Source organism: Muscardinus avellanarius (genome assembly GCF_963383645.1).
Source record: "Muscardinus avellanarius genome assembly, chromosome: X".
Lineage (NCBI taxonomy): Eukaryota > Metazoa > Chordata > Mammalia > Rodentia > Gliridae > Muscardinus > Muscardinus avellanarius.
The window spans coordinates 29,822,082-29,839,692 of NC_137792.1; the positions used below are offsets into that span (position 1 = coordinate 29,822,082).

Here is a 17,611-nt window from a genome sequence, read left to right on the forward strand (position 1 = left end):
CTTTTACTATGCCAGAATTACATGAAACAAGATGGATGATGTCATGTCTATTAAAAGGCTGTTCTGTGTTTTGTACTTCAGTGATTTTGTTCGAAGCACCCCCTCATGTAACCCAGTAACATGAGCCTGTAACTATCTTCTGTATTTCTATCTTTTTAATAAACTCTGGGCTATTGCATATCTATCCTTAGGTCAGGACAAGAAGCTGCATTTTTTAATGTCTTTTTGGGGAATTATTCCCAGGGGTCTAACAAAGGTCCCTGGGAACAGTTTCCCAAGCCATAACAGTTCCAAATCATAACAGTTGCAAAAGACACCAAATAAATTTATTGCCCTGAAGTTTAGTATAAACCAACCGGTAGGGTACCTTTTTGATATGGTAAATTTTACATCAAAAGAATTTTGAAAAGTAAAACATGCATTTATCATAAAAATTAAAAATATTTTTTACAAAAATACTCAAACCATATTTTTATTAAAAAATATGTTACTTTATAAATTTATTATTTTATGTGGGATTTTATATTTCTTTGCAAAGTATTTTAAGTACTCTAAGAAACAGTTTTTGAGTAAACCAAGGCATGAAGGCAGCAATAAAAAATATTACTGCCTTATGATTCAACCTCTACTTTAGGTCAGCTTACTGGTTTCCTTATGTTCTCATAAATTCAGGTTTTTATTTTTACTTGGGGCATATGAAGTACAATGTAGAGGTATGGGGGAATAAAGAGAGAGGAAGAGAAAGAAGGAATTTATGTACATATCCATTAATTATCTGAGTGGAATGGCTTCTTGAGTATTTATAATGTTCCTGTATTTTTTTCCTGTTCCTGAAATTTTAGTTTAAGTTTTACCTCTATGCACCAAGGATTTTAGCATATAATTACATTAAGTACATTTTATACTACAAGTATTGAAAAAGCTATACTCTATAATTAAGGAATGGATTGAGCAAAATATACCTGAATGGGATAGCAGGAAATTCCATACATAGATAAAATTCCTGAGAAGTGTCCTAAGTAATAACCTGCTTTGCATAGGAAATGTTAACTACTGGTAAGATTAGTCAACCTCCTGATGTCTTGAGGTGGTCCCCAATGCCTCCTTAAATATGAAGCCATCCATATAAAATGACTGAGGATAGAATATAATTTTGGAAATTGTATGTCTATAATTACTGGTACTTTGAACAAGTAATACATTTTTAAATTAGAACTGAAAAATGAAACTGTTCTAGTGTTCAATTTATGACAGCCTGGTCAAGGGTGGTCTTGATTTAGTCAAAACAAGTTTTCTATTTGTTCACCCTAATTTCTTTAACACTTACTGGGTCTGGGTGGGTAACAGGCTGGAGTTCACTGCTTTCTTACCCTTCTCTTCAACCAAGGTTCAGAGTCAAATTGGCAGGGAAATATGTTTTATTCAAAGACAATTTTCTTATTTCAAATCTTCATCTTTGGCTATCTCAAGGGCAAAAGAAGCTATAAAAAGAGAAGAGGTAACAAATTGACAAAAGAAAATAAATAAGCATTTGCAGATTTGGATAGAAAGAGTACCTGTGGTGCACATCCAGGTGTGAGGTTCTTTGGCACTTACTAGGCTAATGGTATGTGTAGGGGGGGGGGCTTGGGGGGGGCTTTCAGTCTTTACTCTGCAGAAGAAATTCTGATAAAGAAGTTATCAGGAAGTTGATCATTTTAGAGGGAACCTGTCAATTTTAGAGAATTCTCTTCAAACATTGTCAATTAGGCCAATTAGCAACCTGAAATTCTGGGTAACCATTGACATAATTAATCACTGATTTATTCAATAAGTATGTACCAGGTATCTATCATATGCCAGCCACTTTTCAAAGTAATGGAAGTTATATCAGGAATCAGAATATGATCCCTGCTCATTAAATTTAGAGTCTACTGGGGAAAACAGTATAAACAGTAAATACCATAAAATAAGAATGTTCTGGTATGTTATAATTGATAGAATCAACCCAAAAAATATGAAAAAGATCATAGAGAGGGCTAGGGAATAAGCAGATAAGTTGTAATATAACCTAGTCTGATAAGAAGAGATTTCCGGGATACAACCGAATTTGATAAGGAAGTGGTATTAGAAACATAGCTGAATCTCCTCAGTGGATAGAAAGTGAGAGATCATCAAGGTGGGTACTTACAAAAAGGCTTCTGTGGCCTGTGCAGAATGAACAAAAGGTGAGGAATTTAGAAAAAAACATAAAGAATTAATGAATGTAATAGCTAGAATGATGCAGCATTTGAGGCTAATGTAAGGATTTGAGTATTAACCCTGAATGAAATTATTCATTATACAATTCTGAGCTGTAATAGCTATCACTCTTAAAATATGAATAAGTGGTCCAATATTTTCCTACCTCCAAAATAAACAAACACACAAAATACAAACTCCCGCTCTTGGTATATCTTATTCCTTGTATTCATGAAGTAGGTTTTTCTCATTTATTTATTTATCCTATTCAACCTTTATTGAGTGAAAACTTTATACCCAGATTTCTTCTGACACTCAGGTAACAAGAAAAGTCCTGCCCTCATGGGGGCTTCAAGTATAATAAAGAAGACAGAAGCAAATAAATTGTATATCACAGTCTAAGAGGAAGAGTATATTTGTGTGTGTGTGGTACTGGGGTTCCTGGAAACCCTTTTACCTCCGAGCTACACTCCCAGCCCTATTTTTTTTTTTTGTATTTTTATTTGGAAACAGGGTCTCAAGCCAGTGAGGCTGGCTTCGAACCTGCATGATCCTCCTGTCTCTGTCTCCCAAACTCAGGGATTACAAGCATGTGACACCACGCCCTGCAGGAAGAGTATTTTTAATGATTGGTTTTAAAGAGGATTCTAACTGTGCTGCTCAGACAATAGCTATAACACCAACCCAGCTTAATAGGCAAGAGAATAATTGATACTATATATATTTGACAGCTAAAGCATTCCACAGGATGTGATATTTGAGCAGATGGTCACTGTGAGAATGCTAAAATGCTTATAATGTGTTTAGAATAATCTTTGTCATATTGCAATATACTGCGTAATGTTTTAGAATTGACATTAATTTTTGAATCAATATTCTGGTTATCTTGAATGATCCCAGTAGTTACTATAGAGTGATTGTCCAGTGGTTACTGTAGAATAGTGGGCAGTAGAATAATAGTAGAATCTATTATGAAAGAGATTTGTATCTACTCTGGGGCAAAATATTAATCTTCATAGAGACAGCTTTGTACAAGAAGGAAAGAAAAAGTAGGGGCAATAATAAATTGCCATGAGGATAAAGGTTGCTTTGGATAACTCTAAATCATTTATATTGTATTTAAGAATTGATGTTTATTATTAAATTTGAAATAAAGGCTCAGAATTCATACGGAAGTCAAATGGTTTAAGCAATGTCAGGATGTGCAAATTCCCTCTTTTACACCAGGTTTTTTACTCTAGTCTTAGATGAAACATCTTGTAGAAATATGGAATTACCATAATAAGGTAGTGCCATTTCCTCTTGCTTTAGCTAGACATTGCCAAGAATTAATGTTATGTCCTGAGTGATAATTTCACAGAAATTCTAACAATAGCAACATAAATTTAATATTTCCCATAATTAACCTCCAACCTAGGGTGTTTTATATAATAAGGAACTGAGTAGGGAAGGGTTAAATGAGTGATGTGTGCATGTATGCCTCTACCATCTTTTACTTTATTAAGATGTATGACTACAATGCACCAATAAAAAATACATGTTTTAGATAACCAGTGGGTTAGCTTTTAAAAATACATGTTTTAGATAACCAGTGGTTAGCTTGAGTTAACAGTTCCTTACTGAGCAAGTAGCTAACATAAATAGAGGGGTCATAATTCAGAATGAAGCATGTCAGAACTCTGAGATCTTCTATGCATTTTTTTTTGGTGGTACTGGGGTTCCTAGAAACCCTTCTATCTCTGGGCTACACTCCCAGACACCTATTTTTTATATATTTTTTAATTTGGAAACAGGGTCTCTTAAGCCAGTGAGGCTAGCTTCGAATCTGCGCGATCCTCCTGTCTCCACCTCCCAAGTGTGGGGATTACAAGCGTCTGCCACATGCCTGGCTTCTATACATTTTTAATCCCACAAATATTTAATGCTTATCTCTTATCTTCAAAATTTAATATATTTTTCTAGGTTTTATTTCACAAATTTAGATTGATTAATTTGGAACAAAGGGAGAAAATAAAAATGGCTGTTTTATAAGAGAGCTAACACGAATAATTGAACATGAAAATTTAAGCCCAAGGAAATAAGTCTAAACTATATATATATATATATATATATATATATATACACATATATGTATATATATTTCAGTATATTATATATACTCAATATATATTTTTCAATATTCAATATATATTTCAATATTACATATATATATATATATATATATATATATATATATACTTAAATAGACAGACATAGAGGTTACTATTCAGATATCAGCTGTTTGCTCTTCTAGAGCGGTGGTTCTCTTTGGGCATAAAAATCAAGAAATAAAGTTAGAATACTAAGGTGATTCATGTATACCCATGTTTATACTGACACAATTCACAATAGCCAAATTTGAAACCAACCTAATTGTCCATCCACAGAAGAATGGATTACAAAATTATGAGATAAACACATAATGCATTTTTACTCAACCATAAAAAATATGTAATTTTTCAAATAATATGTGGAATTAAAGACTATTATGCTGTGAGGTTAGCCAGTCTCAGAATGTGAAGTCTTATGGTTTCACCCATCATTATGTTTAAACTAGAACAAAAATATGGAGTAAATAGGACTTCAAAAATGAGGAAAGAGAATAGTAAAATAGTGGAAGGGGATTGGAGGAATGAATCATATGCAGGGAAATATATCAAGTGATATATGCATATAGTTTTATATCACTTTGAATCTCACTATAATGTATAATTACTTTGCACTAGTAAAAATATAAAAAGTACATTTTAAGCCAGACATGATGGCACATGCTTGTAATCCCAGCAATCAGGAGGCTGAGACCAGAGGATCTCTCTTCTTGGACAGCCTCAGCTACTTAGCGAGGCCCTTCACAACACAGTGAGACCCTGTTTCAAAATTAAAAAGACTAAAAAATAGGGCTGGGGGTGTAGCTCGGAGGTAGAATGCCCCTGGGTTCTATCCTCAGTACCACAAAAAAGTACATTGCAAATTATAATCCTAAATTTATGGCAGATAAAAACTGCTATGTCATTTATATTTTATATCTTCATCCAAAATAAAGTGAAAGAATCTAGCTTTGAGGTCTAGGCCCATTATTTTTATGACACAATTTTGCTTCTGTTTAATCTTTCAAGTCCCAGTACTTCATTGTTATACCATGGTCAGTTTACTAAGACAATTGAGAAAAAATATTTTTAAAGTTTGTAGGATCATATAGAATATTATGAATTAATTGAATAGGAAGATTTTGAGGGTTTAATAAGTCACAGATTATATTCTAAATGATAAGCATTTTACAAATATACTATAAACATAGTACAGAGATATTCAACATTGAACTAAATTCAAGGTTAGTGTTCAGCTGATGTGCAGTAGCTTATCTGCACCAGTGAATAGAATCTTGAAATACTTAGCAGATTGGTAACCAACCACTTGCCTCAGAATTAACATGCAAATTCATCCTCTAAACCTCAAATTCATCCTCTAAGCCTCAAATTCATCCTCTAAACCTTGGAGACTGATTCAAGTCCTAGTAGCTAAAAGTTGAAGACTTGTCATTGCTAGGGTTCTTCAGGATCCTGTGCTGTTAATGTACAGTTCTCAGTTATAAGATTCATTAATATTTGAGGATAAATATTTTAATATCGACCTTTTTATTTTAAATGTGATTGTATATTCAAATGGCATAGTTATTATCATAATATTTTAACACCAACGAGCATAATAAAAGGATGAGCCACAGATGTTGTGGTTTTTTCAGTTTTCTTATTTTTCTTTTCTCTGCCCCTGTTGGTATTGGGCCAGTGGGAAATGGGGAGCCTCTTCCAGGCTTCAAAGTTTTTCATTCTAAAAGAAATTGCACTTATTCTATGTATCTCAGTAAGTAGATATGAGTACCTGTATAATTGCTCATCTTTACAAGGATTGTAGAAGATAAGTGACCATGGGTCCTCCTAGCATAGCTCTCTCCAATCTCACTTTCCTCAGACATTGGATGGCTACCCAGCTGCAGAGTATATAGCAGACAAAAATGTATATTCTTTATAATAGTTCCAAAGTAAAAAAAAAAAAAAAAAACTTTCAAAAACAGCTTTTAATTTTTTTAAAATTTTTTTCAGTACTGGGGGTGAAACCAGAGGCATTCTACATCCAAGCTACACCCCATCCCTATTTTTTACTCTTTGTTTTGAAATAGGTTCTCACTAATTTGCAGAGGGCCTAAGTAGCTGAGGCTATCCGCAAACCTGTGATCCTCCTTTCTCTGCCTCCCAAGTACTGGGATTACAAGCTTGCACCACCACATCCGGCTTCAAAAATAGCTTTAATAGGCAATTTCTTTATATTTCACCCCATCAACATCGTGTACTGAAATAAATGTGTTGTTTTCATATATAACATTCAGTTGTGCAAATATATCAATAATCTCTGTATGCATATGTGTACAGAGATATATATGTATATAAATTATAATTATTTTAAAAATAATGCAATATGTCTACTACTCTGTGATTTTTTCCCACCTACGTGATTCAATAGAATATAGTGAAAAGCAGTTTTCGATATGTAAGATATGTTAAAACAATATGCTCTATTATTTTTCACATATGATTTTGAGGTGGCTGTTTGGTAGTATTATTTTCAAGTTAATGGAATGCGAAAAGTTCAGGACAAAAACATGCAAGTCGATGTCATGGAGCATGTAATCATCATATTTGGTATTATGTCATTGATTTGAGGTTAATTCCATGAAAACATGTACCAGGATGGCTGTGAATCTTGTTGACAACTCAGGAAGGAAATTATATTTCTATACAGAAAAGGATAGGCTCTGACTTATAAAGGTTTTTCTTTGTTCAGTATTCCCAATATTCATTAAACTGAAATTACAAAAGTATCTTATAAACCCTTCTTGACATTCTAATTACATTAAAAAAAATATGGATGTCCAGTCTAATGCATATTTGGCTCTCTTTTACCAGAAATTCTGGAAGATTTACAGAGCTCTAGACTCTGGTGCCCACTCTACCAGCAGGCCACTTTTGGTAGTTATTGACTCAGTAGGATATGTATAGTAGAAAGTGACCTGAATCTGCGTGCTGACCACAACCTTTCAGAATTTTTATTTTTTGTTGTTGATTAATCAGATATACTTTTTCTTTTATGATTGTACAAAATATTTGGATTTGTCTTCAAATATGTCCTCTTACTGATTTGTTAATTCTGTTATTTTAAATTTCCCCATACAAGAATATTAATATTATTGATTTATTATTAATAAGCAGATTGTTCAGATATTCATATACACACACATTTTTATGTATCCCCATTGTTACTAGGGATTGAACCTAGGGATGTTCTACCTCTAAAATGCCCCTATTTTATTTTATTTTTTATTTATTAATTTTTTTTTTTTGGTGGTACTGGTGTTCCTGGAAGCCCTTCTAACTCCAGGCTACACTCCCACGGGCTACACTCCCAGACCTATTTTTTAACATTTTTATGTGGAAACAGTCTCTTAAACCAGCGAGGCTGGCTTCGAACCAGCGCGATCCTCCTGTCTCCACCTCCCAAGCGCGGGGGTTACAAGCGTGCGCCACCACGCCTGGCTATTTTTTTATTTTTTATGTGGATCTTTTTGAAAATGGCATATTTGGTGCCTTCCACCCTTGCTTCCCTATTTCCCCTCCCAACAATGAGTGTCCAGGTTAATCATGCTATATTCATACATTTACACATATTTGGATGTAGCTCCTCCATTAATCAACCTTAGCCTTCTTTCTCTCCTAACCTTCCATTCTAGCTTTGCTGAGGTTTCCCCTTCATTATCTAGAGTCCCTCTGGTATTCCTAATAGTCCCTAGTTTGGGCATATTAGAGAAAACATATGTCCCTTCTCTTTCTGTGCTTGGCTGATCTCACTTAACAATTTTCTCCAGGTCTTTCTATTTTCTTGCAAATGCTATGATTTTGTTCTTCTTTATAGTAGAATTCCATTGTGTGTATTTCCCATCATTTTGCAAACCTTGATGGAGACCTAGGTTGGTCTAGTATTGTGACTATTATGAATTGTGCTGCTATGAACATGGGTGTGCATATGTTACTATGGTTCTCTGATTTCAACCCCTTTGAAAAGATACTCAGGAGTGGTATAGCTGAATCATATTGTGGATCCAGTTCCAATTTTCTAAGGAATCTCCACACTGATCTCCATAGCAGCTGAACTAGTTTGTACTGCCTCCAACAGTGTAAAAGAGTTCCTCTTTCCCCATATCCTCGCCAGCATTTGTTTTTATTTCACTTCTTTATTCTTGCCATTCTGATTGGGGTTAGATGGAATCTCAGTGTAGTTTTGATTTGCATCTCCCCGATAGCTAATGATGTAGAACATCTTTTCATGTATATATTGGCCATTTGTATCTCTTCTTTTGTGAAGTGTCTTCAATTCAGTTGCCCATTCTTGATTGGGTTATTTGTTTTGCTAGTATAGAGTTTTTTGAGCTCTTTGTATATTCTGGATATTAGCCCTCTAGCAAAGTGGTGGCTGGTAAAGATTTTCTCCCATTCTGTAGGTTTCCTCTTTAGGTTTTTGATGGTTTCCTTTGATGGAAACTTTTTAGTTTGATGTCATCCCACTTGCTAATTCTTGCTATAATTTCCTGCACTTTGAAGGTCTTGTTGAGGCAGTTACTGCCTGTGCCTATATGTTGTAATGTTGAGCCTATGCCCTTCTCTAATAACTTCACAGTCTTTGATCTAATTTCCAAGTCTTTGTTCATCTTGAATTGATTTCTTTGCATGGTGAGAGGTATGGATTCAGTTCTACCTTCCTACAAATGGATAGCCAATTCTCCCAGCATCATTTCTTGAAAGACTGTCTTTTCTCCAGGGTATTAGTTTGACCCCTTTGTCAAAGATCAATTGATTCTAGGTGTGTGGGTATGTTTATGTATCTTATATTCTGTTCCATTGGTCTATATGCCTGTTTTTGTGCCAATACCATGCTGTTCTTACTACTATTGCTCTGGAGTATAATTTGAAGTCAGGAATTGTGATGCATCGTGCATGGTTCTTATTGCTGAGAATTGCTTTGGCTATTCTGGATCTTTTCTTTCTCCATATAAAATTCATGACTGGTTTTTGTAGGTCTATGAAGAATGTCTTTGGTATTTTGATAGGAATTGCATTGAACCTAAAGATCACTTTTGGCAGAATGTCCATTTTGATCATACTTATTCTGCCTATCCATGAGAAATGGAGATCTTTCCATCTTCCAAGGTCTTCTTCAATTTCTTTATTTATTGTTTTATAGTTTTCAATTGTAGAGCTCTTTTACATCAGTGGTTGGGTTTATTCATAGGTATTTTATTGGTTTTGAGGTTATTATGAATGGGATTGTTTTCTTTATTTCTTTCATTGTGGGTTCATTGTTGGCATAAAGAAAAGCAACTAATTCCTTTAGAGTGATTTTATATCCTGCAATTTTGCTGAATTAGTTAATCAGCTCCAGTAGTCTTTTGGTTAAGTTCTTTCAGTCTTCTAGATAAAGGATCATGTCATCTGCAAACAAAGATAGTTTGTAGATGACATGATCTGCAGGTGAGTGCACGGACTTTTGGATCTTTTTCTGCATACCTGAAGCGTGGTGCTGGTCCCATAAGATGTTTGAGCTATGCGGCCACTTTCTGCACTTCAAGTTCTTGAATTATTTTTCAGGATTTCTTGGGGCTGTAGTGCCGGAGTCAGCCAAAGCCAGCAATCGCGGTTTGGGTTGGCTGTCCAAGATGGCACAGGCGTCTGCCCCAGGTCTGTTGAGTGTTTGGGCTTTTTGAGGTGGACCTCATGTTCAGAGCACTAGATTTCTTCTGCCGTGGTTCCTGTTTGTGTTTTGGTGCCTATCTTCCGCTGCTTTGTTTATTTTGTTTGTCAAGACGCTGCCTTCTTGGTATTTGAACTTTGTTCCAGCTACTGAGATGTGCTGTGTCCCGCAGTCACTATTTTGAATTCTCCCCTTATTTTATTTGTTTTTAATTTGAAACAGGATCTCACTAAATTGCAGAGACTGGACTCTAACTTTAATCCTCACCTTTCATACTCCCAAGTACTGGGATTACATGACATATTCTTTTTGAAAGTGAAGTTAGATCATTGCCTATCATCTCAAGCCTATATTGTGTTTCAGCACATCCTTGTAGATCTTGACTGAATGACATGTTAGGTATTTATATTTAAACTTCAAGCTACTAATTAACTATCAACAATTATACTTCTGGTTTGTGTTTCTATAACTAGTGATAATACATATTTCATGGTAGGATCTCATGTCTTTGGCCAGACAATTTTGGAAGTAATTTTTAAGAAGGAGCTTTACCAGGCAAAGTTTTATAATGGCACTCAGGTAGTGGCCTTCAATCTGTAAGAATAACTCTGACTTTAATATATTATTGTTTATATATTCAAAAGTTCATTAGATTAGATAGTAGCTATAACTTATTTATGTTATGTTCATACAAAGGCGTACTAAGATCTTAAAGATGTACTTTAACAAACATATCAAAGTCAATCACTAAGACAATCATGAGAAGGAGGGAGGGGGAGGGAATGGGCTGGGAATTGAGTAAGGGATAATTGGGTGATATGTGCATTTAGTCTTCACCATCTTTTATTCCATTAAGTTATATTACTACAATGCACCTAGAAAAAATTTAAAAAAGAAATTCAATGTAAAAAAAAGACATAAGGAAAATCACCTATTAAAATTACTTAGTTTATGTTTCAGCTATATTGAGTCTTTCTTTCACAGTAAAATGTACTATGATATTCTGGGTATGACTTAATGAAAGTTAGATTATTTTTTGTATATGTTCATGTCAACATAGTTGGGAGTATTAGCGTTTGGTTCAGTTAGGTTGCAAATGTTAACTCGTATAATTATTTAATAAGTAGTGTCCATGCTCTAAGACGTTTGAAATAACAAATATGTAAGTATAAAAACAGAACAATAGACAATAATTCAAAGGGCAGAGAACTAATTACTCATCTCAACTTTATTAGGCATTATTGTACTGATTTCATGATACAGTAAAGGATCTAATTAAAATTAGAAATTTTAATCTTTAAGGTTAAGGCAATATAATTTACTATGTAATATATTTCTTTTTGATTAAAGTTGAAATGCTTCCTGTATATTTTTAGAATAAATAAATTTATATATCTCTAAGAAAACATAAAAAACACAATAGTGTATATATATAATATGTATATATATAAATCTACATAAATATGTCTTTGTAAATATAAATGTGTATATGTAATTATTCTAAATATGAACATATTGTAAAAGTGATAAATTTTACTTTTATCATAATTCCTGCCTTAAAATCTTATAAAACTGCATTATCAATGGTAATATTTTCTCCTAGGAGCACTGAATTAAAGTAAAATATATATTGATATATATTAACCAAAGTTGATAAACTAAAATTCTTAAAATAGGCTCCAAAGAGAGATATTGAGAAATGAAATATGGTTTAAATAATTTTAGTATAATTTCCAGATAATTTGATATAGTATAAATAATATGAAAATAATTGATACATACTTAAAGTATTGATACATGGATATATATTTCTGTATTTGATTAATATCTGTGGATCTCTCATGTGATCTGAAGAAGCATTCTCTACCCTTATTTTACTCTTCTAGGATAAGAAACAATAGAAGATATTCATATGTGAATGAACCTAAGCAGATTTAGATTAAACTTAAAATATATTTAAGGTACTAAGTTGGTTAATACATATTTTCTATAATTATTAATGTTTATAAATAACACTATCATTATGGGATTTATATTTTGAATTCTTGCAATGCCCAGAAGAGCAATGCAAGAATAGCTTAATTTTTCATGACCTCCATTACCACTGGAAAACAACAACAAAAATAATTGGCAAAGACATTATAATTGGGAAATTTTTCAGTCTTATTGTCTCTATTAAAAGAAGTAAATAAATAAATAATTTGTACTACTTATTACTGATTAGCAAAATGATACATGATGTCCTTTTTCACTTGTGTTAAGCGGGCTCTTATGCTTTGTAGCATTATAATTGAGTTCTATTTTTATAAATATACATTTTACCACCAGAACTAAAATTCATTTGTCCCATTGATTGGCCTAACATAAAAAGTACTAGCTATTGTAAGCACTAAGAATTGAAGTAAGAAGGCTGAGACAGGAGGATCCAGGATTGTGGCCAGCTTCAGCTACTTAGTAAGGCCCTCTGCAACTTAGTGAGACCTGTGACAAAATAAAGAATATAAAATAGAGCTGGGTGTGTATCTCAGAAGTAGAATGCCCTTGGGTTCAATCCTCAGTAGCAGAAACAAATTAAAGTAAGCATATCATTGAATATTTTTGTGTGGATAAGCTTATGGTGAAATAATTTACTAGACATTATTGAATTAAAATCATTGTTAATAGATGTGAATAAGCTGGTTAGAAAGGTTTCTCAAAGAAGTTTTTTGTGCCATCAGTTCCCTTGAAGTAAACAAAATCATCCAAATTTATTCCATTGATTGTAAACCTTTTAAAAAATACGACAGGTATAATGTAAGCACTTGTTTTAATGTTGCTATTTGGATTTCACAGTGCCATACATTTTCAAAAGGCTGACCCAGTATCTTTTCTTCTCCCATTTCTCATTTTATTAAACCCTATAATAAAAATATATCATTTTCCAAAGCAGTATTAGCAGTTATCTCTACTTTTATTTCTTCATAGCCAATGCCAATTTTGAAATGTATTTTTCCAGCTGCCATATAGAAAACTGTTTGAACAAGCAATCATATTTAAACTAATGTGATATGCTTCCAAAAACCTGGAGGCTTCTTTTTTCTTACTCTGCTTTTCATTTTATGAATTGGAAATATTTCAATGGGACTACTTTTAGCATATACAATCTGCCTTGAAATAGTACAGATAGGAGTATAACCCAGGAATGATAAAAATATAAAATTATATCACAATATTTCTTATGGTGTTTCACATATTTTTGAAAGAACATCATAGGATTTTGTATGCTAATGGAAGGTGATAAAATATTGTAATTAGCAGGTCATTTATTTTAGTGATTTAGCATGAAGTTTCAACATTTCATCTCTAAAAAAGTGAGGCAGACAAGCAGAAGAGTTTCTTATCATCACTAATGATGGAGAAATAATTAGTTATGTGATTAGAGTATTAATTATTCACTAGATAATGACTAGAGTTGAATGATGAATCTTTCTACACATTATTGAGTGAATTATATATGGTCATCATGCCATTCTATATGAAAATATAAAATGTTGGTGAGGGAAGAGATGTGTGCACAGTCACTAAATTTTATTCACAGATTTCTTACTAATTTCTAATGGGAAATGTCTAGAAGCAGCAAAGCTATCAAGATAGCAAGCAGCTTAGTAGTTTCCAGTGGGTATGGGTGAGGAATAAATGGGGAATGACTTTAATTTTTTAAATTTTTATTTTGATATTATTTAAAATTAATTATATAATTATCATTTAGTTATGAAATAGTCACATATATACATCAAAGGAAAAAAAATATGAAAAAATTATCCAGAAGTTAACTCGCAATGTTATATTTATCAGCCAAAATTAACAGTTTTAATTTTAATACTAAGGTATTATTTCCATTTTTTCTTTTAAAATATGATGAGCCGGGCGTGGCGTATGCTTGTAATCCCTGCACTTGGGAGGCGGAGACAGGAGGATCATGCAGGTTTTAAGTCAGGCATGCTGGCTTAAGAGACCATGTTTCTAAATAAAAATATAAAATATGTCTGAGAGTGTAGCCTGGAGGTAGAAGGGTTTCCAGGAACCCCAGTACCAACTACCAAAAAAAAAAAAAAAAACCCATAATGAATGATGGAGCCTACTATGATACATGGGAGGGGTGGACAGGAAGAAAAGGGGAGATACAGGGATGGAAACAGACAAAATAATGTATGTGCATATGTGAAATTACCACTATAATGTTCAATTATAATGCACAAATTAAAATTATTTTAAACATCATGTAGTGTGTTCAAGATAACGTAAACCAGAGTACTACTTACTTGTTAGTATTGAGAACATTAGTCTGGAAAGGATTACACAACTGGAATAAAGAGAAGCAATATAATAAATCAATTCCCAGGTTAGAATAATCAATTTCTTAACTGTAGGCATCATTTTAATTCCTGATTAAATGTATAGTCATAGACTGGACATGAGAGTTACTAATAGAATTCATATCAAATAATGATTCTGCTTAGGTCAGTGTGAGTAGTATGGCAGGCTAGTCTTGTCATTGTCTGTCTTTAGAATATTCATCCTTTCTCTTTCCCCATTGAACCATTTGGAAATACAATCACAATAATTTCAGGGGACTATAACCACTGTTCATCTTTAAAGGTCTATTGTGGTTAGATTTATGCTGAATGACTATTTTCTTCTTTTCTGAAAAATGAATGCATGTTTTTTCTATCATAAATCCTTCAAAGGTAGAAAGGAACTATAATTTGTGTACATCCCACCACCAAATCCCATGTTGAAATCTTAACCCCCAAGGTGTGACTTTTAACAGGTAAGGGTGATGGAAATATTCTCAAATTATATAGCAGAGATCGTTGTGTAACTCTGTGAATATATTAAAATCACTTAATTGTAAATTTAACAAGATGGATTTTGTTATGTAAATTATAATTTTGTATGTTCCTATAAAAAGAAATGAAGACAAGTGGTGAACCCCTACATAATACAAATGACCATACTCAGTATCACTAATAATGAGAAACATTGTCACAAAGAGTAGAAGCTCATTGTCATCACTAACATCAAGATCAATATCATATCTTCAACCTTGTTATTATTAGGAATGTCTGTCCTGATTTAGCTTAGTGGAACCATTCTAAATGATTCATGAATTAAGGTGGCAATTTAAGTCTCAGAATGGAATTGAAGCCCAAAATTTCAGATTATCTTTCATTTCACTATTGCTGTAATATTGAGTATTTTTCTGGTAAAATCTTTCCCATTAATACTTCCTATCTCTAAATACTGATATAGGGATTCTATAAATATTTACATTGTTCTCTGATTAGGTACCATAAATTGCTCCATTTTCTCAAAATATATTTTTATTGCGAGGCGTGGTGTCGCATGCTTGTAATCCCAGCAGTTGGGAGGTGGAGACTGGAGGATCACGGTTCCCAGACAGCCTCAGCTACTTAGCAAGGCACTTCGCAACTCTGTGAGACCCTGTTTCAAAAATAAAAGGACTGAAAAAATAGGGCTAGGGTGTAACTCTAGGTACAATGCCCCTGGGTTCCATCCCCAGTACTGCAAAAACAAATTTTTTTAATTAAAATGAATAGTATTAGTATTACCAGCTATAAGCCAATTTTCTATTTCAATATACTTTAAAAATAATATCAATGAATGAAATGTGTATATTATCATATTCTCATTATAATAACTTGTACAATTTCTATATTATGTGTTCCCTAGAAGAATATAACAATGTAAATTTTGTACATATTGATTATTTTTTATTTTTCTTACATCTGTGTTATTCTTTACTTTGAAGAACATCTAAAAATCAAATGTTATAATCTTCAGAAAGCTAGTTTTACCAGATAACAAAAACAGACATTAGCATATTCATGTCTATTTTTTCTTAGAATTACATTCTTTTTCAACCATGTGTTAATTAATGTCTTGTCATTTGAAAAATTGTTGATGTAGCCAGGCATAGTGGTGCACACTTGTAATAGCAGCATTTGGGAGGCTGAGACCAGAGAATCGTGGTTCGCAGACAGCCTTAGCTACTTAGTGAGGCCCTCACAACTTAGTGAGACTCTGTTTCAAAAAACAAATTAAAAAAAAAATAGGGCAGGGGGTGCAGCTTGGACGTTGAATGCCCCTGGTTTCATTCCCAGAACCACACACACAAAAAAAAAATTGTTGATGTGATAGTGCTTCTTTTGTTTTGCTCTTTTGTTAGTCATTTGATAGCACTTTATACAAACTGGTTTTTAATAATATGTAATATATTAGGGAGATGATTCCAAGGGAAAACAAGAAGCTTAGAGAAGCAGAAAAGGGAATCAATCACTCCAAATAAATATGATGCTTAAGTCAAAGTCCTAGCCTCAATCAGATCCTGTGATGTTCTTTGGAAAAAAGGTAGCACCACTGTTTTGTTTTGTTTCTGTTTGAAACTAGGGATCTAGGATTTGAAACTCCCACAACATATATGTATTGGTTATGGGCCTCCTTGAAGGAACATAAAATTCTAGACAATTCTGGTATTGAGCAGCTCCAGTAGTCTAGGGGCAGTTCTCTGAAGAGGGTTGTTGGTATTCTACCATACCCACTCAGAAGATGGAAGAATAGCACAAGTTCATGATGTCTCAGGGACAAGGGAGCAAGGACAAAAAATCAACTGCATTTGCTAAAATAGTCTTTTCTTCTCCTCCTGTAATGACAGTTAAAGCAAAAACTAAAAATTTTGTTTCCATAATAACGGGGTGTCTGGGAAAGCTATGTTATTTAATATAAAACAAATGGGTCTGAGTAAATTAACTCTCAAACCACTTCAATTCTAAAATTTCAAGGATCTATGGTTTTATAATTGTACCCTTAAAATTTATCTTTTAGATTACATTTAACAATTGAATGTTGCAATTTTTGGTAAAAGCTTTAACATTAAATATTTTTAAAACTTTAAGATAGTAGGAGGTTAACAAAAAAGTAAGTGGAAAGAAAAATGATGACTAATTTGTGTCTTCATTATTAAAAAAATCTGAGATACTTAGAAATATTTTATTTTATTTAATGCCTCTGAAATTTTCATTTTAATAAAATGTTATCTTCTCACTTTTAGGTTTTCACTTCCAGTTACAGCAACAGCAGAAAACTGTATTCTTACTATTTATCCATATTTAGCAATTCATCTTGATGAATACAAAATTATTTTAAAGGATGGTAAGTTTCATATGACTGAATTTCTTTCACCATAGACTTTCTTGTAATCCAAGGCAGACATGTAGAAATAGAATGAATTTAAAAGTAACATGTTTATTAAGCATTTTACATTGCCAGGATCTATGCTCATGATGACAGTGTCTCTTAATTCCAAAAGCTACCAAACCTAGTGGAAGATACATTAACAAAGACAATTTAATTAAGAGCTCTACATATACATTACCAGATATGACTGGTATATGGGAATGATTCAAAGGTTATTGCTGATGTTAAGGGATCTGGAATGACCTTATAGAAGTGATGACTTTCATGTAGAGCTTGATAAATGGCCATCTTGAGCAGG

General features: G+C 33.0%; 1 protein-coding gene across 1 annotated transcript in view; it reads left to right on the forward strand.

Annotated features, from left to right (window-relative positions):
- The window catches only part of CFAP47 (cilia and flagella associated protein 47), a gene marked incomplete at both ends in the record, with an annotated part of 367,798 nt that overhangs the window by 84,349 nt on the left and 265,838 nt on the right, over positions 1–17,611 (forward strand). Inside the window, one exon of the mRNA XM_080718845.1 lies at positions 17,168–17,268. Coding sequence (XP_080574971.1) covers positions 17,168–17,268 — 101 coding nt within the window. The remainder of the gene's footprint in view (positions 1–17,167; positions 17,269–17,611) is intronic.